This window comes from Amblyraja radiata, chromosome 10 (genome assembly GCF_010909765.2).
Source record: "Amblyraja radiata isolate CabotCenter1 chromosome 10, sAmbRad1.1.pri, whole genome shotgun sequence".
In the NCBI taxonomy this organism is placed as follows: domain Eukaryota; kingdom Metazoa; phylum Chordata; class Chondrichthyes; order Rajiformes; family Rajidae; genus Amblyraja; species Amblyraja radiata.
Window position 1 is genome coordinate 65,434,653 of NC_045965.1, and position 19,958 is coordinate 65,454,610.

The 19,958-nt window shown below is 42.7% G+C and overlaps 1 protein-coding gene across 2 annotated transcripts in view; it reads left to right on the forward strand.

Moving 5' to 3' along the window:
- Nucleotides 1-672: 672 nt before the first annotated feature.
- prkacb (protein kinase cAMP-activated catalytic subunit beta) overlaps nt 673-19,958 on the forward strand; it is a 150,492-nt gene continuing 131,206 nt past the window's right edge. For both annotated transcript variants that reach the window (XM_033029074.1, XM_033029075.1), the window contains exon 1: nt 673-815. In XM_033029074.1, coding sequence (XP_032884965.1) covers nt 770-815 — 46 coding nt within the window. In that variant the 5' untranslated portion in view covers nt 673-769. The remainder of the gene's footprint in view (nt 816-19,958) is intronic.

A 19,958-nucleotide genomic window follows, 5' to 3' on the forward strand; every position in this document is an offset into this window, starting at 1 on the left:
CCCGCGTCGCTCCATGGGGTCACGTGGTCTCCCCAATGGCCGAGACCGCGTAACATGGGCGTTCCCTTCATACGTCACCAGGAGGGATGCCGTGACGACACACGGCGCTCCCCTCCCCCTTCATTGTGCAGCGGGGCCCCGCCGTGACGTCTGGACGCCGGACACGACTTCCGCCCCCCGACCAGCATGTTTGTGTGTGTGTGTGTGAGTGTGTGAACGGGTGCGGGAGAGCACTCCGTCACTTCCGCCAGCGAGTTTGGTTTGCGAGACCGTGACGTCACACGCCCCACCCCCCCCCCCCCCCCTCTTTCTCCTTCATGCAGCGGGGCTCCGCGGTGACGTCAGGATGCCGGCCAGGCCCCGCCCCCTGTGTGTGGCGCGGGCAAGCAAGCAGCGAGTTTGTGTGTGAGCGGGAGCGCGCCCGTCACTTCCGCCAGCAGGTTGGGTTGCGTTGCGCGTTGGCCCGTCGAGAAGACGGAGCGGCGGCGGTGGCGGCATCAGCGGGGGGAGAGAGAGAGTGTGTGTGTGTGTGGGGGAGAGAGAGGGAGAGTGAGGAGACGCATCCGCACCCGATCAACCCCCGAGCCGCTCCCCGCGGGGGCGTGGTGGGTGAGGGGGGGCCGAGGTCCATTTGTATTGTTTGTCCGCGGGGGGGTGGGGGTTTGAGGGAGGGGGGGGAGAGAGTGGTGGTGGTGGGGGGGCAACGCAGGAGCAGCCACAAGCCGCCCGCCCGCTTCACCCATCGAGTCTCCGCCGGCTCTTGCGAAGGATGGGAAACGCTGCGACAGCCAAAAAAGGCAACGAGATCGAGAGCGGTGAGTCGGCACTCGGGGAGGGGAGGGGAGGGAGGGAGTTAAAGGGAGGGAAGCAGAGACTGAGGAGGCTCATTCATCCCTCCTCCCCCAAACTCCCAGCGCCAGGCTTTGCTGAGGCCTACTGGGCCTTGCCTGGACGTCTGCTACTGCTTGTGTGTGTGAGAGTGTGGACACACACACACACACACACAGCCTCGGACCAGACTGCCACAGGCAGACAAACACAAAAGTGCAAACACAAAAAAATAATGCAAAAATAAAAATACCCCTCCTCCTCTCCCCCACCCCAATCCAGATAGGAAGCCCTCACCACAGCTAAATAGTCTTGTATACAATCAAAACGACACACACACACACCGTGAAGAATGCAAAAATAAAATGCCCCCCTCCCTCCCCTCCCCTCTCCTCTCAATCCAGATAAATGCCCCTCAATACTGCTAAAGAGCCTTGCAAGGAAATAGAAAGGGAGGGACACACACACACACACACACACACTGCAAAAATGATATACCCTCTCGAATTCACACCATAGCTAAAGAGCCTTGCGATGAATTAGAAAGGTACACACACGAAAGCAGATCAAGAAAGAGTAGACACAAAAAGCTGGAGTAACTCGGGGGTACAGCAATACTCTACTGGAGTAGACACAAAATGCTGGAGTAACTCAGCGGGACAGGCAGCATCTCTGGAGAGAAGATATGGGTGACGTTTGGGGTCGAGACTCTTTTTCAGAGGGACCGTCGGATGTCTGCACATGTCCACACCAGGGAAGGCACACACCCATATACATCATGACAGATAAACACAAGGGGATTAGTTGCCACATTATTATTATCCTGAGGTTAAAAATACACGTTGATTAAAAAAACCCATTGTTTTCAATTCCAATTTTCGTTGTGTTTTGGGTTGGAGGCCTGGTGTTCTATTATTAGATAATGGGTTGGTGTCGTCTAAGGTAAAGTCGTATTGCATGTTGAGGCCTATTTACTCCTGCAAACAGGTTTGAATGCTAGCAGTAATCCACTGTTGCTCCCCCTCAAATTTAGACAATTCATTGAATGATCTTGGTTGTTTTAGAAGCATGTAGTATTCAGATATCTACATTGCTAATATTTTGCACTCGTTAGTAGGACTGCCTTGTTGTGTAAGATAAGTGAATTAACTCGATGATGCGGATCTATTTTTGTCAACTTTTGTGCAATGCTGCTATGATAACCACAAATATTTGTAATGTGCATTCATTGTTTTAAAGTGGACAAAGCCACATAGGAAATGTGAGTTTATATCTGTAAGAGTTTTGGCCTCAAATGTTGTGAGCTAACTTGTGAGATATGAACTTTTGTGGTCGTTTTGCGGCATACAGCTCCAAGCAATCTGGCTACATTCATATAGACCACGTTGTTGCTGTTTTGTGCTGTTCATAGACTGATTCTCGGGGAACTTTGTGAGTTTCATTTTGTAATTGTTATATCTGTACAGCAATCTGAAGACAAAATGGTGATCTATTTTTAGAATATGGCTTCATAATGATAGACTCTGGACATTATGATCTTTGAAATCATTCATGGTAACTTGCCAAAGCAATTGAAAAATATGAAGGTTTTTCCATGCTTGGTTAATCATCTGAAATGTTGTAATTCTTTCACAAATGGATAAGCATTTTTTAATGAGATCTTAAACTTTCCCAATTCTAATGTTTCAGAGAAATGTTTAAAAATTATGATGACATAATTGACATGCCTTTGTGATTACTTGTATGTTCTACCATTTTGAAGTAAAAATTACGTTGAACATTTTTAAACAACTAGTTCCTTGTTATGTATTAAATATATGGTTTACGTTGGCTGATTGAAAATAACCTGGATAAATGGCAGTAAGGTTGGCTTAGCCGTTGATCTATTGATGAGGATATTATCATGTATCAAATATGGTGTAGCATGGCTGTTAGTGGTTATCACAACGTTTGTTGGTGTGGCAAACAGTGCAGCGAAAACCAAAAAAAAGACCCATTAGCTCTGTTTCTTGTTCGAAATGCATTGCAACAAGTAACTAGTTTGGTTGTTTAATTGGCATTCTCATCCAGTGTGCATGATAATTTCAATCCGTTCTGTATATAAAATGTTGCATTTTTAAAATATTCATAATTTGGGGTTGAATGGATGGTTCCTATTATTATGAGTGATTAGAAAACCTAACATTACTGGGTCTAAGTTGAGTCCATTGTTAATGTTGGATACAAGAGCAGACAGTAGGAATTTCCTCTGGGCACCCTCTCCCAGTTAGCAAAACCCCCACATATGTAGGTTATTGAGCCAATTGGGATAACCCCCCCCCCCCCAAGAAGATCGTCGATCGTCATTTATAAAATCAGAAATTATAAAGAAAAATTGTTTAATCCACAAAGATTGTTCTATCTGGAAATGATGTACAGTTACTCTAGTGTGACATTTACAGTGTGGGAACTATTCAAGATTAACCCGCATATCCGCTCGCTTTGCAGAGATTAATATCGGCCTCTTCTGGTTGTTAATGTGCCAAAAATCATCTGGAGTTTCAGGCAATCTGTTCTCTGCCCACAATCCTGAGGGGAGTTTTTTTCTCTCCTTAATCTGACCTTGCTCAAGGCTTTTGAGCTGTCAGAGAAAGCAGCAAACTCACTGTCCATTTGTAAGATTTAAGTCGTGTACCTTTCTTTGGGCTCTTTTTGTGGATTTTGTCTGAGGTTTTACTTTTCATCCTGATGTCAACTTTGCTCTGAATTACTTGTGCATTAATTAGGTTTCTGATTAATGGGTATTTTTCTTAATAGTGACCACAATTGCAAATCTGACCCATCACTGACCTCCACAGTGACTGCCCTGTATAACCTATCCTAATTCTTAATCCTGTTTCTAGGTAATGCTCTCAAACATGTTTTTAGACTGAGAAACTATATTCACTTTTGCCAGAAATTTATTTTACGCATATTTTTGTGATAGGCCCTTGTGCAGTTATATTGTGATCAAAATTATTCCGCGTGCCTAAGTATCAAAGAATTTGCTTCCCTCGTGCCTACCACATGTTCTTGCATCTAAAGATTTAGATTTATTATTGTCATTTGCGAAAAGCTTTATTTTGCAAACTTTCAAGACAGATCAGATACTATATATGAACACACTCAAGTACAATAGATAGAGCAAAGGGGGAGATGAACAGTGCAGCATATAGTTCTCAGCATTGCAATGTAAGTTCTTCATTTAGATCTAATTATAAAATATGTTTTCTGAAGGTTAAGTTCTGCTGTAATATTCTGTAAACTGATCCATCAAACTTGTCATTGTAGATTGTGGAGACCCATTAGTTTGGGGGTTGATTTTTAGGGTGGCATTGTGTGCCGTATAAAATAAACACTTTATTGGTTTATAATATTTACAACATATAATTGGTGCGGCGGTGAGGGGATCCTAGAAAAAAACAATAAAATGGGCCCGATATTTGAGGAAGGTTGCACTGCTCTGGAGAGGGTCCAGCGGAGGTTTACGAGAATGATCCCAGCAATGAGTGGGTTAACATATGATGAGCATTTGACGTAACTGGGCCTGCCTGTATTCACTGGAGTTTAGAAGGGGATCTCATTGAAAGGCCTGGATAGAGTGGATGTGGAAGAGGATGTTTCCACTCATGGGAGGGTCCAGGACCAGAGGTCATAACCTCAGAATTAAAGGAGGTTCTTTTTGAAAGGAAATGAGGATGCATTTAGTCAGGGGGTGGTGAATTTGTGGAATTCATTGCCACCTAAGGCTGTGGAGGTCGTCATTGGATATTTTTACGACAGAGGTAGATAGTTTCTTGATTAGACATAGAAACATAGACAATAGGTGCAGGAATAGGCCATTCGGCCCTTCGAGCCTGCACCGCCATTCAATATGATCATGGCTGATCATCCAACTCAGTATCCCGTACCTGCCTTCTCTCCATACCCTCTGATCCCCTTAGCCACAAGGGCCACATCTAAGTCCCTCTTAAATATAGCCAATGAACTGGCCTCGACTACCCTCTGTGGCAGAGAGTTCCAGAGATTCACCACTCTCTGTGTGAAAAAAGTTCTTCTCATCTCGGTTTTAAAGGATTTCCCCCTTATCCTTAAGCTGTGACCCCTTGTCCTGGACTTCCCCAACACCGGGAGCAATCTTCCTGCATCTAGCCTGTCCAACCCCTTAAGAATTTTGTAAGTTTCTATAAGATCCCCTCTCAATCTCCTAAATTCTAGAGAGTATAAACCAAGTCTATCCAGTCTTTCTTCATAAGACAGTCCTGACATCCCAGGAATCAGTCTGGTGAACCTTCTCTGCACTCCCTCTATGGTAATAATGTCCTTCCTCAGATTTGGAGACCAAAACTGTACGCAATACTCCAGGTGTGGTCTCACCAAGACCCTGTTCAACTGCAGTAGAACCTCCCTGCTCCTATACTCAAATCCTTTTGCTATGAAAGCTAACATACCATTCGCTTTCTTCACTGCCTGCTGCACCTGCATGCCTACTTTCAATAGGTACACAAAATTGCTGGGGAAACTCAGCGGGTGCAGCAGCATCTATGGAGCGAAGGAAATAGGCGACGTTTCGGGCCGAAACCCTTCTTCAGACTCCTTTCTGCCTACTTTCAATGACTGGTGTACCACGACACCCAGGTCTCGCTGCATCTCCCCTTTTCCTAGTCGGCCACCATTTAGATAATAGTCTGCTTTCCTGTTTTTGCCACCAAAATGGATAACCTCACATTTATCCACATTATACTGCATCTGCCAAACATTTGCCCACTCACCCAGCCTATCCAAGTCACCTTGCAGTCTCCTAGCATCCTCCTCACAGCTAACACTGCCCCCCAGCTTAGTGTCATCCGCAAACTTGGAGATATTGCCTTCAATTCCCTCATCCAGATCATTAATATATGTGTCAGGGGTTATGGGGAGAACGCAGGAAAATGGGATTAAGAGGGAGAAATAGATCAGCCGTGATTGAATGGTGGAGTAGACTTGATGGGCCGAATGGCTGAATTCTGCTCCTATCGCTTATGAAATCATTCTCGTGGGACTTGGCAGAAACTGTTGGGGAGTCATTGATGTTAATAACGTACACTGACTACAATATCAGAGTTCGAGTAAATTAACAACCATGTGCCACTTGGCCTTGTGCTAATCTTCCAATTCATTTGTGAACTTCCAACTAAAACAAAACATTTTTAGAACTCTAATTCTATATAATGTCTTATTTTATGTTCATCTTGTACCATTTTTTATGCTTGGGGTGTTTACCAAAATAGCTGGTTCCAAGTAATTGTATTAGATTACTCATCAGTGACACAGAAGACGACTATTTGGCCCATCTAGTCTACACCCATTCCGGTTAGTGCCAATTTTCTCTTTCCCTCGGTACATCCTCACAACTCTGCTCTGATTCTTTTTTTTTTGCCTTTAATGTCTTCACCACACCCAAGTCCAGGATTGAATCTACCATGCCTTTGTCCTACCATTGTGTTAGTACTACTACGACTCATTTCCATGATGTGACTTTGGGACAGAAAAAAAATTTTGCTTCATTTAACGCAAGTTTTGTAATAGAGATTCCCAATCGATTTAACCAGAGTGGAGTACAAAACGAACGTTTACAGCAACAATAAGGCGCTTGATATTTCATCTCCTTTGCAAAGTGTTGGGGACATATTGGTGAGAGAAGATGATTGTTAGTGCATTGGAAATGAAAGGAAACACTTAAGTGTTGTAATGGGATGAGAATAACTGCGAGTGTATGTAAAGATTTCTCAACCCGTTGTCAGTTTCTTCCACTATGAAAAGGGAGGGGATTAGATGAAAGGGAAAAGTGTAGTAGACATTGAAAAGGTTAATGTCAAGCAGGCCTGGACTGTTGGAATATGACAAATGAATATACTGTGCAGAAATGCAATGTTATTCATTATCACCAGAACAATAAGAAACAGCACAACTTTAAATATGTTGTAAGAAAATGTGACTTTTGAGTGCGTTGCATAAATCGTTGAAGGTGTTGGGCATACGGAAGGTGCTTTGCTAATAGAGTTTAGGATTCTGGACTCTCACCACACCAAAAAAAGGATGATTAATTTAAGTGGCCCAAATACAATTCAGGTTGCCTTGCCATGGACTAAAATGTGTCTTAAGATTTTTGGAATTTGAAGAAAAAAAGCTTTGTTACCCTGCTTGAGTATGAATTGGGTGAGGATGTAGGTGGTTGCTGCATAGCTGAAGGGCCAGGTACAGGGTGTATTTGGCCCTCTGGTCAGCATGACATGCCACCACATTGCTAGTGATTCACTGTTGCACCCTTGACATGTCTGGCCCTGTGAAATGCTGGTTATCGCACAAGTGGAGTGTTCTTCACTTCTGGTTACCACTTAGCCTCAATCTATAGAGACATATTGCATGGAAACAGCCCCTTTGGCGTGCCAAGCTCACGCTGAACAAACCACAAACCCGCACATCTTTGGGATGTGGGAGGAAACCGGAGCACCTGGAGGAAACCCCCATGATCACAGGGAGAACGTGCAAACTACACACAGACAGCACATGAGTTCAGGATCGGACCCGGATCTCTGGAGCTGTGAGGCAGCAGCTCTACCGCTGCACTGATATGCCTCTCTTGGAACAACATGCAAGCTGAAGAGGGTGCAGAAAATATATTTTTTTGAATGGTTGAAGGAACGAGGAGATTTTGAATCATAAAATCGCTAAAAGTATTATAAAAGTAGGTCTACCACTACCATCCAAACTATTGAGTTCCTTCAGTTAGATTTTTTCTCCAGATTACAGCATCTGCAATATTCTGATGCATGAAAGTATCACCCAGTGTGTGAATGTGTCAGTAGCCCACTTTATTACACTGAGATTAAACAGGCACTGCACAAAATGACCAGAAAGAGGATTGCCAACAGTGATCAATGCTTCAGTGCAGTTATGGTAGAATTAAGGCACAACTAGCTGGGGCTAGCTTGGGCACCTTATAACGCAGCGATAATTGATTTCTCTAACTTCAAGTTGCATCCCCCCTCTCTCCATTCTCCCCCCCTAAGTTGTACTAGCTTCAAAGTCGTTCAGATACTGGTGGAGAGATACTCGTTCAGATACTCGTTCAGAGTCTCGTTGCCTGTAACTCGTTATCACCTAGTCCCTAGCTAACAATGGTCTGTTTCCTTTATCATCGTGACTTTTTTGCATTTTGTTAGTTTAGTTTAGAGATACAGCACGGAAACAGGCCCTTCGGCCCACTGAGGCCGCGCCAACCACTGATATCCGCACACTAACACTATCCGACACACTGGGGACGATTCACATTTATACAAAGCCAATGAACCTACAAGCCTGTACGTCTTTGGACTGTGGGAGGAAACCAAAGATCTCAGAAAGCCCACGTGGTCGCGGTGAGAACGTACAAACTCCGTTCAGACAGCACCCATAGTCTGGATTGAACCCACGTCTCTGGTGCTGAAAGAGCTGCAAGGCAGTAACTCTACCGCAGCGCCACCATGCTGCCCCTTCATTTCATATCTTTCATTCATTTGTTCTATATCTCTCCATATCACTGTCATTATCTGTTGTTTCCCTTTCCCCTGACTTCAGTCTGAAGAAGGGTCTCAACCTGTCACCTGCTTCTTTTCTCCAGAGATGCAACCCGCTCAGTTACTCCCAACTATCTCACCTCGCACAGTTGTTTGTTACTTTTCATGTTAGTGGCAGGTGTTCCTATTACTTTTAACTTTTAAAACTCGCTCCACCAGTCTTTGTACTTCCACGGGCAGAGTTCTGTGTTGCTGTTGCCAGGTGCCCGGAGTAATTCCTTAGAGCAAGGCTTGTGGCATCTTGACGATTGCGTTTCACGGAGATTTGTTGGCAGTTTATTTGGCTTTCATACATTCCATTGGATCTGTGGTTTAATTTATCATTGTGTATCTTGGATGCCTACCTTTGTTCAGAGAAATACTAAATATTAATCCTGGTGTGTGTCTGGGCTTCACAAGCCTATTTGAAACCTGTTCCTTTGTATACCTGCTTTGGTTTCCCCCTAACTTCTGGTTTTTTCTATCTTATTCGTGAAAATGAAGTGTTTCAAAACATATTTTAAAATGCTATACGTCCTGAGTTTTGATAAAGCACTACAAAGAAATGGAGAAAACTGAGCCCTGCAAATTGTAAAGTTGATTATATGAATGCAACTTGAGTCATCAGAGGAACTGTTGAAAATCTACAAGTAGTTTGTTGGTAATTCCATGATTCTGATTTCTAGATAACATTTCAAGAATCAAATCTCGAATATTTAACTGCCATGTAGATTGGAACAATGAAACATAGAAAATAGGTGCAGGAGTAGGCCATTCGGCCCTTCGACCCAGCAAAGCCATTCAATATGATCATGGCTGATCATCCAAAATCAGTAGCCCGTTCCTGCTTTTTCCCCATATCCTTTGATTCTGTTAGCCCTAAAAGCTCTATCTAACTCTCTTGAAAACATCCAGTGAATTGGCCTCCATACAGAGAATTCCACAGTTCCACAATACTCTGGGTGAAAACCACAGATTCACAACAAAACTCTTGTTGCAGCTTCACAGGCACATTAACTTCAACAATAAATTATCATTTATAAATTACCATATGGTGCAAGCCAAAGTAAATGGTGCAACCTTGATGCAAAGTCATAAGTGATATGAGCAGAATTAGGCCATTCGGCCCATCTTATACTCCACCATTCAATCATGGCTGATTTACCTCTCCCTCCTAATCCCATTCTCCTGCCTTCTCCCCATAACCATTCACACCCGTACTAATCAAGAATCTATCTATTTCTGCCTTAAAAATATCCATTCACTTGGCCTCCACAGCCTTCTGTGGCCACCGTGGTTCAATGCTTAAGGGGTTGGACAGGCTAGATGCAGGAAGATTGTTCCCGATGTTGGGGAAGTCCAGAACAAGGGGTCACAGTTTAAGGATAAGGGGGAAATCTTTTAGGACCGAGATGAGGAAAACATTTTTCACACAGAGAGTGGTGAATCTCTGGAATTCTCTGCCACAGAAGGTAGTTGAGGCCAGTTCATTGGCTATATTTAAGAGGGAGTTAGATGTGGCCCTTGTGGCTAAAGGGATCAGGGGGTATGGAGAGAAGGCAGGTACAGGATACTGAGTTGGATGATCAGCCATGATCATATTGAATGGCGGTGCAAGCTCGAGGGGCCGAATGGCCTACTCCTGCACCTATTTTCTATGTTTCTATGTTTCTAATGCTGATGTAGGGTTGTGTAGGGTGTTTCTAATGTTTAATGTTTGATGGGAAGACGCTATTTTTGAACCCGCAGATAAAGGTTCTCCAGCTCCCATACCTTTTTTCTGATGATAGCAGTGAGATGATAGCGTGGCCAGGGTGATTCTTTGTGAGCTGCCGCCCTGAGACTGCTGTTCCGGTAGGTCCTTCGATGGTGAGGTGACTAACACCCGATAAGCCAGGACTTTTCCACAATTTTCTGCAGCCTCAATAATGATCCAATGACACTTTATTGTCACATGTAATGCTTTGTTTTGCAAACAGCCGGGTGAAATACAGTGAAATGCTTTGTTTTGCATACAGCCCGGTAAAATCAGACCTCATCCAGGCACCTCCTTCATTCCCGAGTGATCGAAATACCACAACCTGGCCATGAATCAACCAGTCTTCATGCGCTCCATTCTACACCTTAAGAACTTTGCTAAATGGCAAATCCTCTCAAATGCTGAGGAAGTAGAAGTGATGTTTCTTTGAGATTGCATTAATGTTCCGGGTCCAGGATGGATCATCGGAGATGAGTGCACCCCGGAACTTGAAGCTTTTAAGTTTCTGTGAATGCTGCCTTGCCAATGAAGACGAATGCATGGTCCCTTACCTTTCCCTCACTGAAAATGTCATTCAACTGGTGAATTGTGTAAGAACAAAATGAATGGATATAGGAGCAAGTTGCACGTCCCGTTGGAGCTCTGCCATTCAAGAAGTTCTTCCACATCACTCTCAAGTTGCCACGCGAACACAATACCCTTGGATTCTATGGATTCCCCAAACAAAATCTTACTTCAGCTTTAAATGTACTGCATGCCAGGGTTGGCGTACAAATCTCCAGTTTTTTTAAATTTTGTGACTTCAATTGTGGTAGCTTATTTGAGTTTAGGATTAAAGGATATGAGGGGGGTTTATGTTAGGCATAATTTTAACACTTTCATTTTTGCAGCATTTATCAATGTGCCCTTTAAGCTAATTATCAGCTATTAAAACTTGCCTGGTTTTGTATGAAATAGATCACAGAATTAAAAACAATTACAAACAATTTCCTACAAACTCTTAGCCACATCCAGAGAGAGAATGTTAACATTTGAGGTGAATGACCTTGCAGACTATCTTGGGTTACTGCACCCCATCGTAGGCCCCCCTCGGTCATGACTGACCATGGGTGATGCATCTTAGTTGCTGGCTGCTTGCTCCAAACCTCGGCTGGAGCAACGTAGCTTGTGCCTGAAGAGACCAATGCGGGAGTGACAGTCTCCGTGGCAAAGAGATTGACTATGGATTTGCACCAGTCTTTTCCTTTAATACTGTGGAATGCTTGCATTTGTGGTGTTTTAATTTGTTCTTCTGGACATGGTTGGTGACTTATTATTAATACACAATCTCTTTATCCCTTGGCTGGGAAAACCATTGTCTTTACTATCAAACATTATTCTGTAAACAAACTGCTGGAAGTACTCCGGGTCAGTCAGCATCTGTGGAGGGTCCCGACCTGAAATGGCGTCTGTCTATTTCCCACCACAAACATTGCTCGTCCCACTGAGTTCCTCCAGCAGTTTCCTTTTTATTCCTAGATTGCAGCATCTGCAGCCTCTTGTGTGTCCATTGGTTATGCTGTTATTTCTTAACATAACCAGTTTATATTGTTAATGATTACAAAGTGATATTTTGGATTCTGATTCTCCAATATATTATGCATTGGCTATAAGGATTAATCGGTATGTAGGAACTCCACAACTAGCCACCACTTTGTGTTCTGAGAAATGGATTTTACTCTGTAAATCTTTGTCATGAAAAAAGAAAATGGATAAAGAATAGTATTGTAATTCTTGGCTGTGCACAGACAGTAAAACAGATTTGATTAAGGGTCTCGGTGGCATTAACTCAGGTCGACCAGGACAGTGTTTTAATGTTACAGTTGATGTCAGTTGCATTGGGTTGGATTGGCTCAAAGGTTGAGCTACAGACCAACCTTTTATAATTTGCATAAAATGTGAGAGGTAATTGAGCAGAATTTGTATTGACTTCATCATCAACAAAGCCAATGTCAGGCGTGTATGTGAAATTTGACGAACTTTGCCACTTCAACGAAGAAAATACAATGAGGTAGCATGTTTGGATGAAAAGGATTGAAAGATAAAGCATGAAAATAGCCTTTGGCCCGCCGAGTTCATGCTCACAATCGATCTCCCATTCATACTAGTTTTGTGTCAACTCCCTACACATTAGGGGCAATTTAGAGCCAAATTAACCTGTAAATCTGCCCTTTGGAAGAAGCTGGAGCACCTAGAGGAAACACAAGCGTTTGACATGACCTTATGAACACCCACGGTCAGGATTGAATCAGGGTCTCTGGCGCTGTGAGGCAGCAACTCTACCAGCTGCGCCACCCCTAACATCGAGGTTTGTTAACAATAGCAAATTGGTCTAATATCTTGTCATTGTACTTAAAAACAAATCTAGCAATAGAAACAAGCTCTTAAAGTGAGAATTTGAGATGAATTTCTGTTAATTGAGGAAGTAGAAAATTGACTATTATTAGCGATTCTGTGGTTCACATTTTGAAATGGATGCCATTAATCGGGATAATAAAATTGCCATTTAAGGAGGATATGAAAGTACTATATTTGTTTATGTTACTCTGGCTGTGAAATCGAGCCAGTGAGATGATTTAGTTCAGAAGTTGTAATGTTGGCTCTGAGCAACTGAGACATGTATGTGTTGTGGGAAGTGAACTTGCCTTGTTCTGTGGCAGGCCTATTTTCCCAGTATAAATCGTCACCTTGTGTTGGAAATGGAACAGATGTTATGTAACCTTGTGTGATTATAGTTACAGAATTATATTAGTGTTGTTTAGTGATAAAATAAAAGGCTATGCATTGTGGAAATCAAAAATAAAAATAGATCGCGATTGGGCAGAGGCAGTGTATTTCCTATCAATGTGCTTCCATCTAAACTGAAAAATCATCAATGTGAATAGTGAAATTTTATTCCTTCTCCACAGACGTTGCTTGACCTGTGAATTTTGAGATTTTTTTTGAGTACTGCCTATTTGGACAAGGTAGACACAAAATGCTGGAGTAACTCAGCGGGTGAGGCAGCATCTCTGGAGAGAAGGAATGGGCGATGTTTTGGGTCAAAACCCTTCTTCAGACTGATGTCAGGGGAGGTGGCCAGGACAAAGATAGATTGTAGGCAGAGACAGTAAGACTAGTGGGAGAACTGGGAAGGGGATGGAGAGAGAAAGCAAGGGCTACCTGAAGTTAGATAAGTCAATGTTCATACCGCTGGGGTGTAAACTACTCAGGCGAAATATGAGGTGCTGTTCCTCCAATTTGCGCTGGGCCTCACTCTGACAATGGTGGAGGCCAAGGTCAGAATGGGAGGGGGAGTTGAAGCATAGATGAACTATGGGAGTCAGAAGGTTTGTAGTAGATGTCGGTCAATAGTCTGTTTCCTGTGATGGAGACGGTAGAGATCTAGAAACGGTGGTCCAAGTGAATTTGAGTGCAGGATGGAAATTAGTGGTGAAGTTGATTCCAAGTGAATTCTGCACTCATTCACTTGGACCATCTCCGACATCTCGCTACCGTTTCTAGATCTCACCGTCTCCATCACAGGAAACAGATTATTGACTGACATCTACTACAAACCTACTGACTCCCATAGTTATCTTGACTACACTTCTTCCCACCCTGCTTCCTGTAAAGACTCTATCCCCTACTCCCAATTCCTCCGTCTACGCCGCATCTGCACCCAGGATGAGATGTTCCTTACCAGGGCATCGGAGATGTCCTAATTCTTTAGGTAACGGGGGTTCCCCTCTTCCATTATAGATGAGGCTCTCATTAGGGTCTCCTCGATATCCGGCAGCTTCGCTCTTACTCCCCTTCCCCCATTCGTCCTATGTCCTCACCTTTCACCCTATCAGCCGTCATACATAGTATATTAATCCTCCAACATTTTCGCCACCTCCATTGGGATCCCACTACTCGTCACATCTCCACCACTTTCTGCTTTCCACAGAGACCATTCCCTCGGAAACTCCCTGGTCAACTCGTCCCTTCCCACCCAAACCCAGGTACTTTCCCCTGCAACCGCAGGAGATGCAACACCTGTCCCTTTACCTCCACCCTAGATTCCATCCAAGGACCCAAACAGTCTTTCCAGGTGAGCAGAGGTTCATTTACACCTCCTCCAACCTCATCTACAGTATCCGCTGTTCCAGGTGTCAACTTCTCTACATCGGCGAGACCAAGCGCAGGCTCGGCGATCGTTTCACTGAACACCTCCGCTCAGTCCGCCTGAACCTACCTGATCTCCCGGTGGCCCAGCACTTCACCTCCCCCTCCCATTCCCAATCTGACCTTTCTGTCCTGGGCCTCCTCCATTATCAGAATGAGGCCCAGCGCAAATTAGAGAAACAGCACCTCCTATTTCGTTTGGGTAGTTTACACCCCAGTGGTATGAACATTGACTCCTCTAACTTCAGATAGCCCTTGCTTTCTCTCTCCATCCCCTGCCCCATCCCAGTTCTCCCACTAATCTTACTGTATCTGCCTTCATTCTACCTTTGTCCTGCCCCCCCCCCCCCCCCCCCCCCCCAACATCAGTCTGAAGAAGGATCTCGACCCGAAACGTCGCCCATTCCTCCTCTCCAGAGATACTGCCTCACCCGCTGAGTTACTCGAGCATTTAGTGTCTACTTTCGATTTAAACCAGCATCTGCAGTTCTGTCCTACACTATTTGGACAAGGGTTCTGTTAACTGCATTCTGTAATTGTATTGGCCATATTAGTCTTGGCCAAGAAGTATAGCCAAGTTAGACACAAAATGCTGGAGTAACTCAGCGGGGCAGGTAGCATCTCTGGAGAGAAGGAATGGGTGACGTCACCCATTCGTTCCCTCCAGAGATGCTGTCTTTCCCGCTGAGTTACTCCAGCTTTTTGTGTATATCTTCGGTGTAAACCAGCAACAGTAGTTCTTTCCTACACAGTATAGTCAAGTTAATTTATTTCTGTTGTGCTCTGCATATTAGATAGTTTAGGGAAATGTATATAGAAAATGATTCTAATTTTGGCAAGAATTTGCAATCCTTGTTTTTTTTTTGTTTAGGCATCCTACATTTTACAAGCATCATATTTTGTGAAATATAAGCATCATATTTTTGGATGCGTTTTGCCTAAAAGATCTATGCCAGAGATAATAGTTGGGATATCTCCTAACTTAAATAATCACGTGCCGACAAGATCTCCAATTTGAATATCGCATTATTTATTTTCCCCAAAATCATATGTTTTAGGAACATTAAAGTCTCAACTCACTAAAAAAAAGCTTGGGTGTTTAAGAAGGAACTGCAGATGCGGGAAAAATCGAAGGTAGATAAAAAATGCTGGAGGAACTCAGCGGGTGAGGCAGCATCTATGGAGCAAAGGAATAGGTGACGTTTCGTTTCAGCTTGGGAAAAGGTTTACATCTCCAACTTATTCTTGCTGGTCCTCATAACATAAGCTAACATAACATAAGAGGTCCTCATTATGTTATGGTCCTCATAACATAAAACACCATTTACCCATCTGAAAAAATGAATGTTTTAGAAAGACACAACAGGTCCTGCAGCATCTGTGAAGAAATAGTCAGTTAACATTCCCCTCAGAACTGGAAATTATTAGGGAATGATAAGGAGATGTTAGATCTGTGGTTCGGTTCTGACAAAATTCATTGATGTAAATGTAACTTTTTGTCTCTATTGATGCGTGGCCTGAATTTTTCCAGCGTTGCTTTTATTTCAAGTTTGTAGCATTTGCACTTTTAAATTGTTTTTCATTTGCCTCTCAATGCATCATGATGAAGAAAATACAGGGGGGATATTTTTAAGTGCTCTCCACCAGTTTTAATGGTCAATGATATTTTCTGCTTAGTAAGATATTCTGAATTAAAACATTCCACTTTCTTCTGGATACTTTATAATTTAAATACAAAAGCAGTAGAAAAATGTGGTCACTGCGAATCTCATAAGTGGACAGTTAGCACTGATACAGTCCTGTGTGTGTGTGTGGGGGGGTTCCTTGCTAAATGCAATATGAAATAATCCAAAGAAGGAAATACTTCTGTAAATTAGAATATTTCTGACTCTAAATGTCAATATTCTTTGAAGGAACATTGGGTGTCGGGTTTGTTTTTACAAGGAAGCATTCAGAGATGGATTTGCCCCTTCTGCACCCCTGTCCGTTTCACTATTCCACCAATGGTGGCGTTGATTACTATTCTTGTGCCCTAAGTTCTAAAGTTCTTTCCCTGAGCCCCTCCACTTCCCTCTTTCCTCAAAATCTAGATCTTTTCCTAATTTTGTTACATTAGGCAAGGGAACTTTGAAAATTTGCAACAGAGATCATTGCTGGCATTGGAATAATTAAAATATTGGCAGCCAACTAGCCACTTGAGGAGTGCAGACAAAAAATGCTGGAGAAACTCAGCGGGCGAGACAGCATCTATGGAGAGAAGGAATAGACAACGTTTTGGGTCCCGAAACGTGGCCTATTCCTTCTCTCCATAGATGCTGCCTCACCCGCTGAGTTTCTCCAGCATTTTTTGTCTACCTTCGATTTTTCCAGCATCTGCAGTTCTTTCTTAAACACTTGAGTGCAGATCTTTTTATTAAAAAATATAAGATTGTAGAATATTACAGATATTTGGAGGCATTTTAAATAATGAGACTTTCAAACTAAAGATGTAGCCGAACAGTTGGTGTAACGTATAATATTCTGTCAATTTTTTGAAGCCAATCTGCTTGGCATTTTGTGTAGAAATACTTGTGTTAAATTACCTGTTTTGCTTAAAGTTTTTTAGAGCAATATTTATTTATATATATGCAATGACATTCGGCAGCCAATAATACGTAAAAAATGCAATATTCAAGATATAAAGGGAGTTAATGTTTAGAGCCAAGTTTTGGTTCAGCCACCGAGTTGAATACAATAAAGAAAAGTGTTTTTTGCAGTATTCACAAAATAATTATCGAGTGCCGTGCATCACTATAACTTGATATTTTGATGTAATTCTTAGAGGATTCCCATTTACCTCAGAAGCAGGAAACTACAATATCAGCTCCACACAATTGTTGACTGCGGACTTGATTTCTGACAACACCTCGCAAAGCTGCAACTCCTTGTACAGATGAGCGGACAGGAGCACCACCACCAGCAGGTTCCCCTCCAAGCCACATAGCATCCTGACTTGGAAATATACTAAGTGACCCACCTTTAGGCATTGGGTCTAAATCCTGAGCTCCCTAACTTTAAGCAGAGTTATTTCACTGGAAGAACTGCAGTAGCTCATGAAGACAGCTCATCCATCATCTAGTTTAGTTTATTATTATTGTCACGTGTACCAAGGTACAGTTAAAAGCGCTTTTCGTCTTGTGCTATCCAGTCAGCAAAAAGACATGATTACAATCAAGCCATCCTCAATGTACCGATCTGTTGAAATCAAGATTTAAAAGAGTGGAGTGATTGTAATGAATGATTGCAGATCAACTTCTGGGACCAGCAAGCAAAGTGCCGCCTGGCACTGGTGCCATCTTGCTCGAAGGCATTCGGAGATGAGTAATGTGTAGAAACGTGGAACGGCAGATGCTGGTTTACCAAGGAAGGACACAAAGTGCTGGAGTAATTTAGCAGCATCACTGGGGAACATTGATAGTTGACGTTTCGGGACGGGACTCTTCCGTCTGAGGGGTCGTGTTCTCCAGGGATACTGCCTGACCCACTGAGTCACTCCTTTTTGTGTCTTCCTTGGGATGGGCAGTGATGCCTGTGTGCTGAGCAATGACGTTTTAATCATTAACTATTTTAATTACAATTGTGCCACAATCTTTTGTTTCAAGGGAATTTATTTATGCTGTTTTGGAGAAGTACTGACTATATTTCCGTTTTTGGGGGAAATTAGTGACAGCAAACCCAATCTAAATTTTTATACAGTTGATCAGTTTCATATTCTGGAGTGGTCCTTATAGTTATTTTGATGCTTGAAACACAAATCGAGGTTTTTGAATTTGAGTACAGAAATGATTAGTGGCTCGTGAAATTGCTCTACTTCCCCTGCTCTTTCTGGCTATTGAATTTTCAGCAATGGTTTTTTAATCATTAAGAAGAAAACTATTTATTCATTCATGCTTAATCTAGTGCAAATATTGCATGTAGTCGAGGCTAACTTCAGCATCCCCAGTATATTTGCTTATGCTATATTTGTCATTTTCATAAATAATTTATAAAGTTAAACGCTCACCTGTCTGTCCTCTGGGGATTGACTCAAGTGAGCCACTCGCGGCCAATAAATAATTGGTATAATCAAGCTTGTAATTTGTTTTAAGTTGCACCGTTCAACATCGTATAAACTTAGATGCATTGCAGATTTTAAAATGGTGACATTGTAGTTTGATGACAATTGCAGTGCCCATCATTTAGCAAGTTCAGACCAGAAATGTCAGCGTGGAAAACTGCAATGGCAAGACTCAGCAGTCGATGACTAATTGCCCTGCAGAAATTAGCTACCTGTGGTGTGGCTTTTTAGCACCTCTTGATGTTGTGCAACCATTTCTGCAGGAGGAAATATGCTTTTGTTCTTTACCTCGGAGAAATGCACGTGAATCCTAGCTTGACAGTGGCCAGCCAATTTAACACGTTGGTTTTGCACTAAAATGTTGCCGTTACAGCACTAAATCCCTCTTATATACTTTTAATCTGTTCTGTTTTCAAGGTCTGTTTTGTCTCCTATTTGTCATTGAACATAGGGACATCTCATCAGACCTCCGTCAGAGGATCAGCATAATTATAAGCTTTACATGGTTTGACGCAGTTGGTCCTGGTCTCCCTTCTGCCGGTGCACACAACATGCTAATACCCGCTGAGTTACTCCAGCATTTTGTGTCTACCTTCGATTTAAACCAGCATCTGCAGTTCTTTCCTCCACCTGCTAATACTCAGTTTGTAGATTCAGTGATTTGTTCCATCTGTACTGATACTAACGTGAAATTGTCCAGTACACTTCATGCAACTTTCTTTTTGTGTCTCGTTAGATTTGAGATGCTGACACGCAGCACTAATGTGTAGCACCTCTATATTCAGCCCAGCTAATCCATGCCAGTGTTTGTTCCATACATGGCAAATCCTATTCCTCTTCATCTAACCCTATCAGTATAATCTTGTATTCCTTTCTTAATTGTAACTTTCACTTAAATTTATCCATGCGCCCCCCCCCCCTCACTATTTGTGGTAGGGAGTCATTATTGCAGTAAGTATAAGTAGCCTTTATGCCTGAACACACTTGTCTTAATTTTCATTTAGTTGCTGGATAATTCCGAAATAAAGTGAGAGAGGAGTAGAAATTGTGTGCAGCATCTGGATACTGAAGTGCTTTCAAACCAGATAGAGCTGCCTTCAGTATTAAGGAATATTTAATTGTGGTTAAAATTGCAGCAGTACACGGCTTCTATCGGTATTATTGCAAGAGCTTCTCTTGCATGATGGGTCTTTCCAGATGGTGTTCAATATGAGTCAATGAATGCTATTCGTTGTAGCAGATGACGGCTTGAAAAACAATCAACTGTACTATTCAGATGAATGGGCCATTGCGCTTGGCTTTTAAAAATACAAAACTAAAATGTCTTGGCGCCATGCATCATGAATAAAATAGTTGAGATATCCTTCCTAGAGCAATTCAGTTGCGCTGTAATGCCGCCTAACTGCGAGTCCTCTTTATATTATGCAAAGCACATTCATTGCAGGCGCACAGCACAAGGCAGTTTGTGAAAGGGTGAAGGAGTCTTGCATTG